Source organism: Vigna unguiculata, chromosome 2 (genome assembly GCF_004118075.2).
Source record: "Vigna unguiculata cultivar IT97K-499-35 chromosome 2, ASM411807v1, whole genome shotgun sequence".
In the NCBI taxonomy this organism is placed as follows: domain Eukaryota; kingdom Viridiplantae; phylum Streptophyta; class Magnoliopsida; order Fabales; family Fabaceae; genus Vigna; species Vigna unguiculata.
Window position 1 is genome coordinate 12,914,382 of NC_040280.1, and position 11,274 is coordinate 12,925,655.

General features: G+C 34.1%; 1 protein-coding gene across 2 annotated transcripts; it reads right to left on the reverse strand.

The window, feature by feature from the left end:
• Nucleotides 1-363: 363 nt before the first annotated feature.
• Nucleotides 364-4,310, reverse strand: LOC114169069 (nudix hydrolase 25). 2 transcript variants are annotated; one of them, XM_028054089.1, is made up of 6 exons: nucleotides 4,017-4,308; nucleotides 3,173-3,223; nucleotides 2,156-2,248; nucleotides 1,794-1,888; nucleotides 789-900; nucleotides 364-710 (listed from the first exon to the last, which is right to left on the reverse strand). In XM_028054089.1, exons 1-6 carry the CDS (start codon nucleotides 4,080-4,082, stop codon nucleotides 606-608), a joined length of 522 nt encoding a protein of 173 aa, XP_027909890.1. In that variant the 5' UTR covers nucleotides 4,083-4,308; the 3' UTR covers nucleotides 364-605. The 2 variants fall into 2 exon arrangements, with proteins under 2 accessions (XP_027909890.1, XP_027909897.1); XM_028054096.1 differs by lacking the exon at nucleotides 3,173-3,223 and having other exon boundaries at nucleotides 4,017-4,310.
• Nucleotides 4,311-11,274: the final 6,964 nt, after the last annotated feature.

The window sequence follows — 11,274 nt, forward strand, 5'->3', positions numbered from 1 at the left end:
TCTTCCTGAATGAACTACTCAGTTGACCTTTTTGTAATTCGATTAATTTGGAGAGAACATCCAAACTCCAAAAAAATCAATATTAAAGCAGAAAATCTCTCCTAAATAACACCTAAAATATAGACACTAAACAAGAAAGCTAAACCAAATATCTATTTACACGTTTGGGTGCTGGAATCAAATGTGAACCAGGCTACCAAAACCAGCACCCTACACCTAAACCAGAATATTAAATGAATATAAACATCAAAACTAACCTAACCAGTACAAGTTTATGTCATAACCAAATCTTACATTATATTCTGGAAAAATTATCGTAGAAGGTAAAAACTATTTCGCAGTATCTCATAAAACCACTCGTGATACTTCTGCCGCACGATACTTCCTACTTCATTGAACAATTCTTCTATACACATTCACAATCCTCCTTGCAGTAAGGTTTAAAATAGAAATTAGGCATTTGCACATAGCTTATTATTACAAGAAGGTAAGTACCTAATAGACAGTTCTAACTATCGTCCCCCTTTACAAATAGCTGAGTGCTATCGAAACTCAGTGAAATTAGACAAGAAAATGGATTGAACTAAAATGCACACTCATAACATTCACCACTTTGTTGATTTACATTTGCCAGATATTGCACTCCCTTGAAAGTAAGGCTTGAAGGTTCTTATAACCTCTTCGTAGGTTGGTCTCTTGTAGTCGACAGCCTGTAATCAGTTATCAGTAATTAGTTTCTGTAATAATGAAAAATTAGACCTATTTCAAATTTCACATTTCTAACTAACCTGCTCAATAACTTCTTCAGGGTCTGCCCATTTCCACTCTGCAAATTCAGGTTCTGCTTCACCATTGGACAAGTTGACCTCACTGTCATCTTTTGTTAATCTCATAAGAAACCTATCAAATGTTCGTAACCAATGTCAGAAAAAGCATAGTTTTGATAGGATATATACACATTGAAATACTTAACTGAAGAACCAATAGAAAGTACTGGTTTTGCTGACAGTACAATCATACAACTGGTGATTATTAAAATTCTCATTCTCAGTGCTGCCTAGTAAGTTTGGAACACTATCCATTTGTAAGTTATTCATATTTTAACCTAACTTGGCATGCCCAGCAAGAAGGATATCCATCTTAAAGTAGGGAAAAACCTTTTGGGAAAAGTGGATTGTTATTCATATTTACATTAAAGTACACATTAAAAGGACACTAAACTTGAAACTCCAGGTCAAAGATGCACAAAACACAAACACCAAATTTGACTACAAAAAGGATTCCAATGTAATATCCATATTACTAGGTCTCTCTTCACTCACACTCAGGATTTTCACTTTTGCCCTTTCAGTTTTCATTATGTTGATTCTTGAAGTTTGTTCCCTTTTCCAGTTGCCTACATATCCTTCAGCTAAAAATAATAGAAAATATTGAGTTTTAAACTTCCACATATTGAATTCAGATTTTACATTATATAACTGCGTTTTTCATTTTATTTTATAAAGTCAAGTAGACCGACCAACCATCCATCCGTTCATCGTGCTTTCTATACTTCCAAGCTAATATTTTAGCACCCATGTAAAGCTGTAAGGGGGCTTCTCCTTGCGTAATGTTTCATGTGTTCATAAACTTTATTCCAAATGTCTTAACCAGTGTTATGGACCAAACTGACTTAATTCCAGTGGTCAAATTTTTCAGTATAGAGATATGCTACCAAAGTTTTAGAAACAGGTAATTTTTTCTGAAGTTAGCACTAAACTAATCACATGAAATAAGTAAAATAAAATACACACCACTTTTGTGCCTGTCCATGCCATTCACCTCCCCAAAGGCGATTGACTTTAGCCTTCACAGCAGGAGGGAAGTCATATGTCAACCATTTCTGAACCTGCAATGCACAAGCTAGGTCAATTGTATGAAAAGATTAAATCCACCCAGTTATCAAATGATGGGTGTTTAAATTGAATTGTTTCATGCTCACAGACATTGCTTTTGTTTGTTATATTACACAATGGTAAAACTCCATTAAACTCGATTAATTCAATGTCGTAAGATATCACTGATCTATACACAAAGCTTAGGTTATATATAAGTAAAAGAATTGCTGCTTTTGCAGAAAAAACATAAATCAAATGAGAAAAGGTTTTGCGCAAACCTCAGCAATGATCTCAGCAGATACTATGCCAGTTTCTTCTCGAAGTTCCCTAATGGCAGCAGATTTGGGCTCCTCACCTTCTTCAATTCCCCCCTGAGAACCAGAGACAGTCAATTATGTCTGAAAATTTAAAACCATAAAAAGATAGAAAATAATTTATTTATTACAACCAGTAGAAAGGTCCTTTTTTAATAATCCTGCAAAGGTTAAAAAAACACAAAAGAATCTACTCTTACAATGAGTTTGAATTCCGGTTCAAGGTGACAACCATCTATACATTATAATTATAAAATTATTAGAGCAGTTAAGTTCTTAACTTTATTGGGCTGGATTTATACATGACATAATTATAGTATTAATCAGAAAATTGGATTAATAAGTTAAAGGACATCATATCAACCTAATATAAAAAATTCAGAAAACTATTTAGAATCACCCTTTTCCCTTTTACTCTACTCTATCCTCCAAAATTATATAATTTGAATAATAGTACAAGTTCTTTCTGGAAGCAAGATTGTTCAGTATACTGTATAGCCAAGATAAACCTCATTAGGAGATCTTTGTATAGTGAAAAATGAATGGTGAATGGTAATAACAATGCATTTAAGAACCTTTTATGTAAGCAATACGGCAACATATATAGAAAGATTCTTTATGGTAAAGAGATATGCGAATGTGACACAACAGTGTCTTTGGCATTGTAAATATTGCTATGTTGTCAACATCAACAGGAGAGAGACAAGGATGTTAATGAAAAGCACTAGCAAGCTCTCACCACTAAGGTAACAGTAATGATTGTTTGCAAAAGTACTCATCTACTATAAAGCCAGCCTGACCAGACTAGTATATATGTGAAAAATAAAAACTGCACGATACTATACAAAATAAACAAGGTTCTGCACTATACAATGCCTTCTCATCAAAGATCTTTCATCAAGTCATAGAAATCACTTGAATTCTTGTTAAAGAAAAAAAAATGTTAGGCAAAGGTGTATTTAGTACATAACCTAAGCTCACCTGGGGCATTTGCCATGCTCCTGGGACATTCAACCTAGAAGCTACAAAAATCTGAAAAACAAAATTAAAAGATGAGTTCCCCTTGTTCACACAAACAAACAACCATCAGGTAACAAAATTGCTGCACACTATGTTGGAAAGGAAACAAAGTATTTTACTTTCGAAACATGCTCGTCTCCAACTCAGTGAACAAGCTAAAATCATACACAAACCCTGAACAAACCCAAAAAGGTACAATAAAAACCCACAAAATATCAAATCCAAGCCCTCAGTTCGCTAGCTCATTTTAAAAATGCTCATCATAAGGAAAGGGTTTGAATGAAAACAGAGCAGAGCACAGGATCTAAGTTCGTCAAGGAAGACCTCCAAATTTTCAAATCTGGAAAACACTCGGCTTAAAAAATTTAAAGATAAAAACAGAGCAACCAGGGAGTGTTTCTCTAACATGTTGATCCAACTTAAGTCCTACTTTATGGTGGGTGAAATCAAACACATCAGAAAAAAAAGAAACAAAGAAACAGCTTTTGAAGAAAAAGAAAATATTTAACTCCATGTTCCAGCTCTTAAACTGCTAATTTAAATCTACAAAAAATTAAAAAGGAAACCCACATGAACATAACACAAATTTAAGATCAGAAACACACCACTGTCTCCCATAATTTAAAAACAATATTTTCTTTTTCTGTAAACAAGCTTCTCCATAACCGAAGGCCATGACACTAATCTCCAGAGACCGTAGAGGTCACCGAAACAAGAGATTTTAACAACCAAAACAAACATAAGGAATGCATTAATATTTGGTAAAAAAAAAATACAAAAGGAAGAAAGCAACAGGGATAGAAACCTGGTCATCGGAGTTGATGAGACAGACACCAACGTTGGGACGGTAACCTTGTGGAAGACCCTCCATGGCTTGGTGTTGGAAGGAAGAGAAGAGTAACTAACCTTTTGTATTTTATTTACTTTTGTTTGGGAGTGTGAGAGAGAGAGAGTGAGGAGAGAGAGAAGTGAGGGTGGTGGTGGTGTGCGTTGAGAAAATGGGAATGAAAAGAATAATGATAAGAAGTGAGAGAGTGGTATGAGAGAAGGGGAAAGTGGAGTTTTGCGATTCTCACCAAATCCCCCATTTTATTATTCTTTCATCTATGCTCTTCCCAATTATACAATGCTTGCCCAATCCACCCTTCTTCCTCTTCTACTTCTTCTAACCAACCTCATCATTCATCTCAAAAACCACAGATTCTTTCTTCATCATGATTTCCTCAATTCACTTTTCTACCATTGTTTTACTCTCCTTTTAAAATATAACGATATAAATTAATTCTGATATTTTTAATATATTAAAAGAATGATAGAATGGAATAAAAGAATAATACCAAAAATATATTTTATTTAGTAAAAACAAATAATTACTCAGTCATAAAATTTAAAACCTGACATGTTAGTAAAATATATTTTATAACCCAACCAAAATTTAAATATATTTTATATTTTTGAAAGTAACTTTTTCTCCTACTAAGTTTAAAGAAAAATATTGTGGAAATGTAATCTAATAAAATTATTACATTAGTGTAAAATTTACTATAAGGTATTAAAAAGGATGTGTGATAACGAAACTTAAAAAAATACATTAAAATGTTATATTTGACTCTTGTATAGAAATGTTGTGTTTGGATTTCAGTTAGATAATTAAACTAAGTTTACTCTCCCAAAGTTGAAAAAAAAAAAACAGAACTTATTAAAATATAGATTTGAAGTCAATTGGAGTTTGTAAAATGAGGCTTTAGTATTGTACACTTTTTGCTTTAAAATCGTGATGTGCATTTAAATTAATTTGAGGAGAATACTAGTATATTTGTTTAATTTTCTTAAGAAAAAAGAATTTTTCTGAAACCAAATAAGTACTTATTAACCATTTTGAAATATTTAGGTAAATTTATTTTAAAAAATAAGAACAGAGAAAATATAGAAATCACACTAACTAATTATATATTATTCCATAAACAAAATTATTGTAAGAAAATGAGAAATCACAATAAATCTATGTAAAAATAGAAAAATAACAGATAAAACAGTAGCTCACACACAGCAGGTAAGACGTATGGAAGGATAAGAATATTTATTTATTTATTTATTTATATTTAAGAAATAGCTTAAAAAATAAAAAATAAAAAGATTTCATGCGCTTTTTTTAATGAAGAAAAAAGTTGTAAAAGAGGTCGGGGATTATTTTAAAGGGTGAGCTCAGTGGGGGATAAAATAAGGTTGGGTGCAGGTTATGGAAAGTGAGATGTGAGAAGAGGGCGCAAGATAGCAAAAGGTGCGCCGATGGTGACGCAGTCAATGAGAAGAACACGCGGAGAGAGCACTAACGAACAAGGGAGGAAATAAAAAAGCAGTGGGACCACCACCGAAGGCGTTGACTTTGAGTGGATCAGATTATGGAAATGGATCGAAGCATCATTTCTTATTTTTTTAACTTTTCTTTTACAATGCAGTACGATAAAGCAATAAAGGTTTATTAAGTAAGGGTCCAAAGAAGGGAATACCAACAAAATTCACTTCACCTCTCGCGCGTAGCATGCACGTCATCATGTTACAAATTTTAGACAAAATTACTCTAACAACAATGCCATTTTACTTCTTCCAAGTCCCCCAATGTTTTTAGAATTGACAAAATGTTTATGTAAATCCTACATCATTAATTAATCTATTCCTTAAGATTAGGACGGTAATGGATCTTACTTGCTACATGTCCTATATGAAAAAATTCGTTTCGTCCTAAAATAAATCTGAGTTTTTTATATTATGGATATTATTGATACCTATGGATATTTTTATATTTTATTTTTAAAAATTTTAAATAAAATTATTTAATAATAAATCTTTAAAAAATAAATTTAAATAAAAAATTAATTTACAGTATAACAATTGTAAAATTTCAAAAAATTGTATTTTAGAAGAGATAATGGTTTAAAAATAATGAGACTCGATTATTTTAATATTAAAAAGTTTTAATATAAATAGAATTGTTATAAACAAGTTTCATTATTTTAAAACACATTATCTCTCTAAAAATCACTTCTCTACGGTTTTTTAATTTCTCTCTAGGAGTTTTGTCTAATTAAAAATCAAGACCATAGGATTGATCCTCTCGGCGAGCTCTTCAAGTTGGACCGATCAGTTTCTCTATTCGCGTAAGTTTAGTTCCTGTCCTCTTTTTGGTTTATTTCTATTTTTTGTTGCACTGAGTTCTCTTTTGCTTACATTCATCATTTTATTCATCAGTATGAGTCTTTGTTGATCAGTGATCATAACGATATGTCCTAATCGTTCTTGTGATGTTTCTATGTGTAAATAGAGCATCCTGTAGAGTTAGAGGTGTGACGTTCATAGAGTTGTTTAAGTAGGATATCATGTAAGGGAAGCTAATTGCATTATTTTTAAGTTACAAGCATGTTGAAGTTGTAATTGTATGCTTGTATTGTGACTTGTGATTGGTTGTTTTATCTGAACTGATGAATGATTTGTAATGTGTGAAAGCTATGAAATCTAAGTGTTTAAATTTTGTTCGTATAGAAATGTTGATGTTTAGTATTGCAGTTGAGGTTAATTGGTATTGATGTTTGTATTATACTTGATTTTGATATATGTTTTGACATCTACAAAGGTTCTTGGGTTGTTTGAACTTGCTTGAGTATGCATAATTATGCATAAATCAAATTCTGCAGAATTATGCAGACTCGTTAGGCGAGCATTATTCGTTGGATGAATGGGTTAATCTGCAAAATTATGCAGAATGATGATCTGCAAGGTTATTTAGAATTATGCAAATTCGCAAACTCGTTTGATGAGCCATTACTCACTGAGCAAGTTTTCAAGTCAAAAGCTCCTAAACTTGGGAAGTCGTTGGGCAAGGCGTCTCGTTGGGCGAGTTTCACATAATTGGGGAGTCATTGGCTGAGGTGACAATTGCGTACTACTCGTTTAGATAGCAAAGTATTTCCACCCGTCGAGGTGACGATTGCAAACTACCCTCATAGGTAGCAAGGTATTTCCATCCGCCGATTTGAAAATTGTGTACTATCTACCTAGGTAGCAAAAAATTTCCACCCACCGAGGGGAAAATTACTTACTACCCGCCTAGATAACTAAGTATTTCCACTTGCTAGATAACAAATTATTTCCACTCACCAAAGTGAGAAATGCATACTGCCTACCTAGATGGCAAATTATTTTCACTCGCCAAGGTGACAAAATCGTACTACTCACCTTGGTAGCAAATTATTTCCACCCGCCGAGGTGACAGTTGCGTACTACTAGCCTAGGTAGAGAAGTATCTCCACCTATCGAGGTAAAAAATGCATATTACCCGCCTAGGTGGCAAAGTATTTCCACATATCGAAGTGACAATTGTGTACTACCCATCTAGGAAACAAAGTATTCTCACCTATCGTGGTGACCATTACGTTGCCTAGGTAGTAAAGTATCATTACCCGTTAAGGTAATAAAAAGCATAACTACCAAGAAAATAAAACATTGTGACCTGTTATGGTCAGTATACTTTACTCACCACCAAGTATAAAAGTTCATCCACCAAAAGTCAGTATGTTGTCAAGTTTAGTTTCTTTAGGATTTGTGTAAAATAACCAAGATAGAAAAAAGAAACTTTCATAAGAAATCAAGAAATCATTGACTGGGATAATCATACATCAACACAAAATATACAGTAGGGAATACATACACTAATCATCCATTAATTCAACATATATTACATCTTTAAACAAGTTAAACCTACTAGTATCTTCAGTGGGTGAAAAATACACAACTTGGTGCATAATCTTCAAAAATTTCTCAGCGTAGCCCTTCATGCAAGACTTAGCCAACCCAACATTTTCAGCCTCCACTTGAGTGATCTTTTTCTTCAACTTCGCCTTAGACTCTTGAGCCTTGGACATATCTTCCTCAACACATTGAGAAGTCGCCTTAGCCTCCTTTAGTTTGCTCTCCATCTCACTCGTCGTACCCAACTTCTCTTTTATAGAAAGCACCTCAACATCCAGATTTGTAATCTTGTTTTGACTCTTAGACATGACCCAGGATTTCTCCACAACCTTTTTCTTCCAAGACCTTCTTCCTTTCTTCCAAGTAAACCTTCTTGAATTCAAAATTATTTTTCCCTTTCTCTAAGTCAAGTTTATCGGACTCAAAGTGTAACATCCCAACCGAATATTACGGATTTAAATAATAAAATAATAAAATAATAAATAAACCTCATTTATTAAGTATCATTTCCCAAAAATGCGGAAAATTTAAAACTTTATTAGATCAGTGAATAATCCAAAATTCATAAATTTATAAAACTCGAAATGATATAGAAACATCCCAAAAGCGTTTACAATTTATTTCCAAAATCTTAAAACATAAAAGCTCCCAAGCTATCCCCGCTCCGTCGCGATGCCTCACCAGATCCACTTGCAACATCATTTGCTCACGTGTACCGTGTACACGATCACGCCCAAACACAAGCAGATAGGGAGAGCTAACAGAATAAAACATATGTATACAAATCATATAATTTTATGCACACCAAAAGAACCTATCTCCTTTGATTTCACACACAACTGTGTTCTAATTCTTCTAGTGAGTTCCTTAAAATGTCTTGCTGCCACACCTACCGACTACAAGCGGTAGAGCACGTGCGGGAAACCATGGTACGGATCATACATCGTAACGCCAGGTGGAATTCGCAATTCGAATAACATTCGTACGCCCCAAGACTACCAAACTCGTCAGTTATTACTGAGGAGGGCAATCTCACTGGACCCATACGTACACGCCGCTGTGCACACTCACACCGACAACACTCGTCAACCCAAGCCACAACTCAAGAGATGCTATTCCAAGCCACAACTTAAGGAATATCACGTGCTTAACCCCTATCCCAAGCCACAACTCAAGGGATACATTTTGAGTCACAACTCAAGGGATACGTTTTGAGCCACAACTCAAGGAACACCAGCAAGCTGACCTTTGAGGCATCATAGGAGCAAAATAGACCATACACATCAAAGTAAGCAAAACACCTTTGCTTCATGGTATCGCCTGGCGCAGCGTATAGAGCACCAGGCGCATCAGGCCTTCAAACCGCCTGGCGGGGAACGCGTACCGCCAGGCGTTGAGCACCTTTAGAATCCTCTGCTTGCAATGATCGCCTGGCAGATCAACCACTACCGTCAGACGCCTCGTCTCGCTGACACTCTCTGAACAGCAGCTATCGCTTGGCGGTTCCAATCCTGTCGCCTGACACTACACCAATAATGCCTGGTTTACTAGTTTGGCAGACTCTCCATAAGCACCAAACACCCGCAACGAACCATACGAAGATCAATCAAGCCAACTTTCAGGTGACTTAACCTTACTACCACTCCTTCTACTATCATTTAAATTCATGACCCAAGATTACCAATAAGTGAACTTGCTCAAGTTTAACCTTGCCATATCATTACATACCATTGTTAACTTTATACCTCATTTACTATATCACTTACGCCAAATATTACCTAAGTTTCTATCCACCTTCAAATAGCATGACCATTATATCTTAACCATGCGTCTCCTACCATTTCAATTGTAGCAAATCCACTTAATCGTACCACTCAACAATTTAGTTTGCCTTCCCCCCAACTAACCTCTGGTTTTATTAACCTGGCTTCTACTATTAATATATCCAAATCTAGTCAATGTCATCATAGCTTAGTGATCACACATAATCTCCTCTCACTCCTTCCCTATATGCTTAGTTCTCATCCAGCAAGTCTAAAAGTCTCATTTAATACTCACACGATCTATACTCCAGTTTCCAATCACTTTAGTGCATCACACATGTGACGCCCCGACTATTATACTAAATAAGTATTATCTGATAAAAAGATATGGAATTAATTTTTTTTTATAAGATTATCCTTGAGAGAACATTAATAATAACATAACATCATATTCATATATATGGTTTACATCTCTGTAATTGTTCATGAAATATTACAAAAATATATATTTGTATAGTATTAAGAGTCTTACATCAAAATAGAAGATTTATCTATATTTTTAATATCTCCTAAAGATATTAATAGAAATTATCCATGAGTTAATCTTCAGAAGATCCACCAACAATATCCCGAATAACTCTCACTGAGCAGGTTCATCTTCTGTTCATGCAACAGGTACATATGAAAGAAAAATATGAAAGGAGTGAGGTCTTTATAAGCCTTAAATACCAATCTTAATAAACTCAACAAACAATACAGACACCGGGGGTCTAGATTTGGACCTACAACCACAAAACTTGATCTTGTTTTACCAGACATATGGATCCATATTCCACTTCTAATGATCCAATATGAACATCAAAAGTCACTTTGGGAAGTGATTAGGTAGTTGAGTATTTCTCCTAAAATATTGGTACAATCATAATTATTTCTTTCTCGAGAATATTAGTCATTCATCGGCTCACAAAAGAGATATATACTCACTACCTAACCTTGGCGATGCCGAGCACGTATCGGATAGTCCCAAGTTTGGCCTATGAATATCCTAGTCCAGTGCGCTATTCTGAACTATCCAGATATTCACCTACTTGGTAAAACTCCTTAGACCCCACCATGGTCCCTGCCTTTCATCCCACAGTGTACCAAACTGTGACTTCCCAAATACAAACACTTTGACACTAGTTTAATCTCAACTTATTGAAACCAACTTAACTCTCACTCAACTGACATACTCTTGGATATTTTCAAGGGTCATAAAATATGATGACTATCAAATTATGTCATTGTATAAACTATACACAAAGAACATAAAATAAAATAAAATGTACATGTAATTTTCTTATATTCAAGCTCACTGAATAAAATAATATTTACTTTCACTTCACATTTTTTTAATCATAAAATAATGATAAAATAAGAATCAAAGCAAGAACTTTAAATAAATAATTAGATAAGGATTATAACATTATAAATAAATAAAATAACAAAAATATAAATTAAACGGGACCAGTGCGTAACTGGAGATATATTAATTGAAATAAATAAATGGGACCT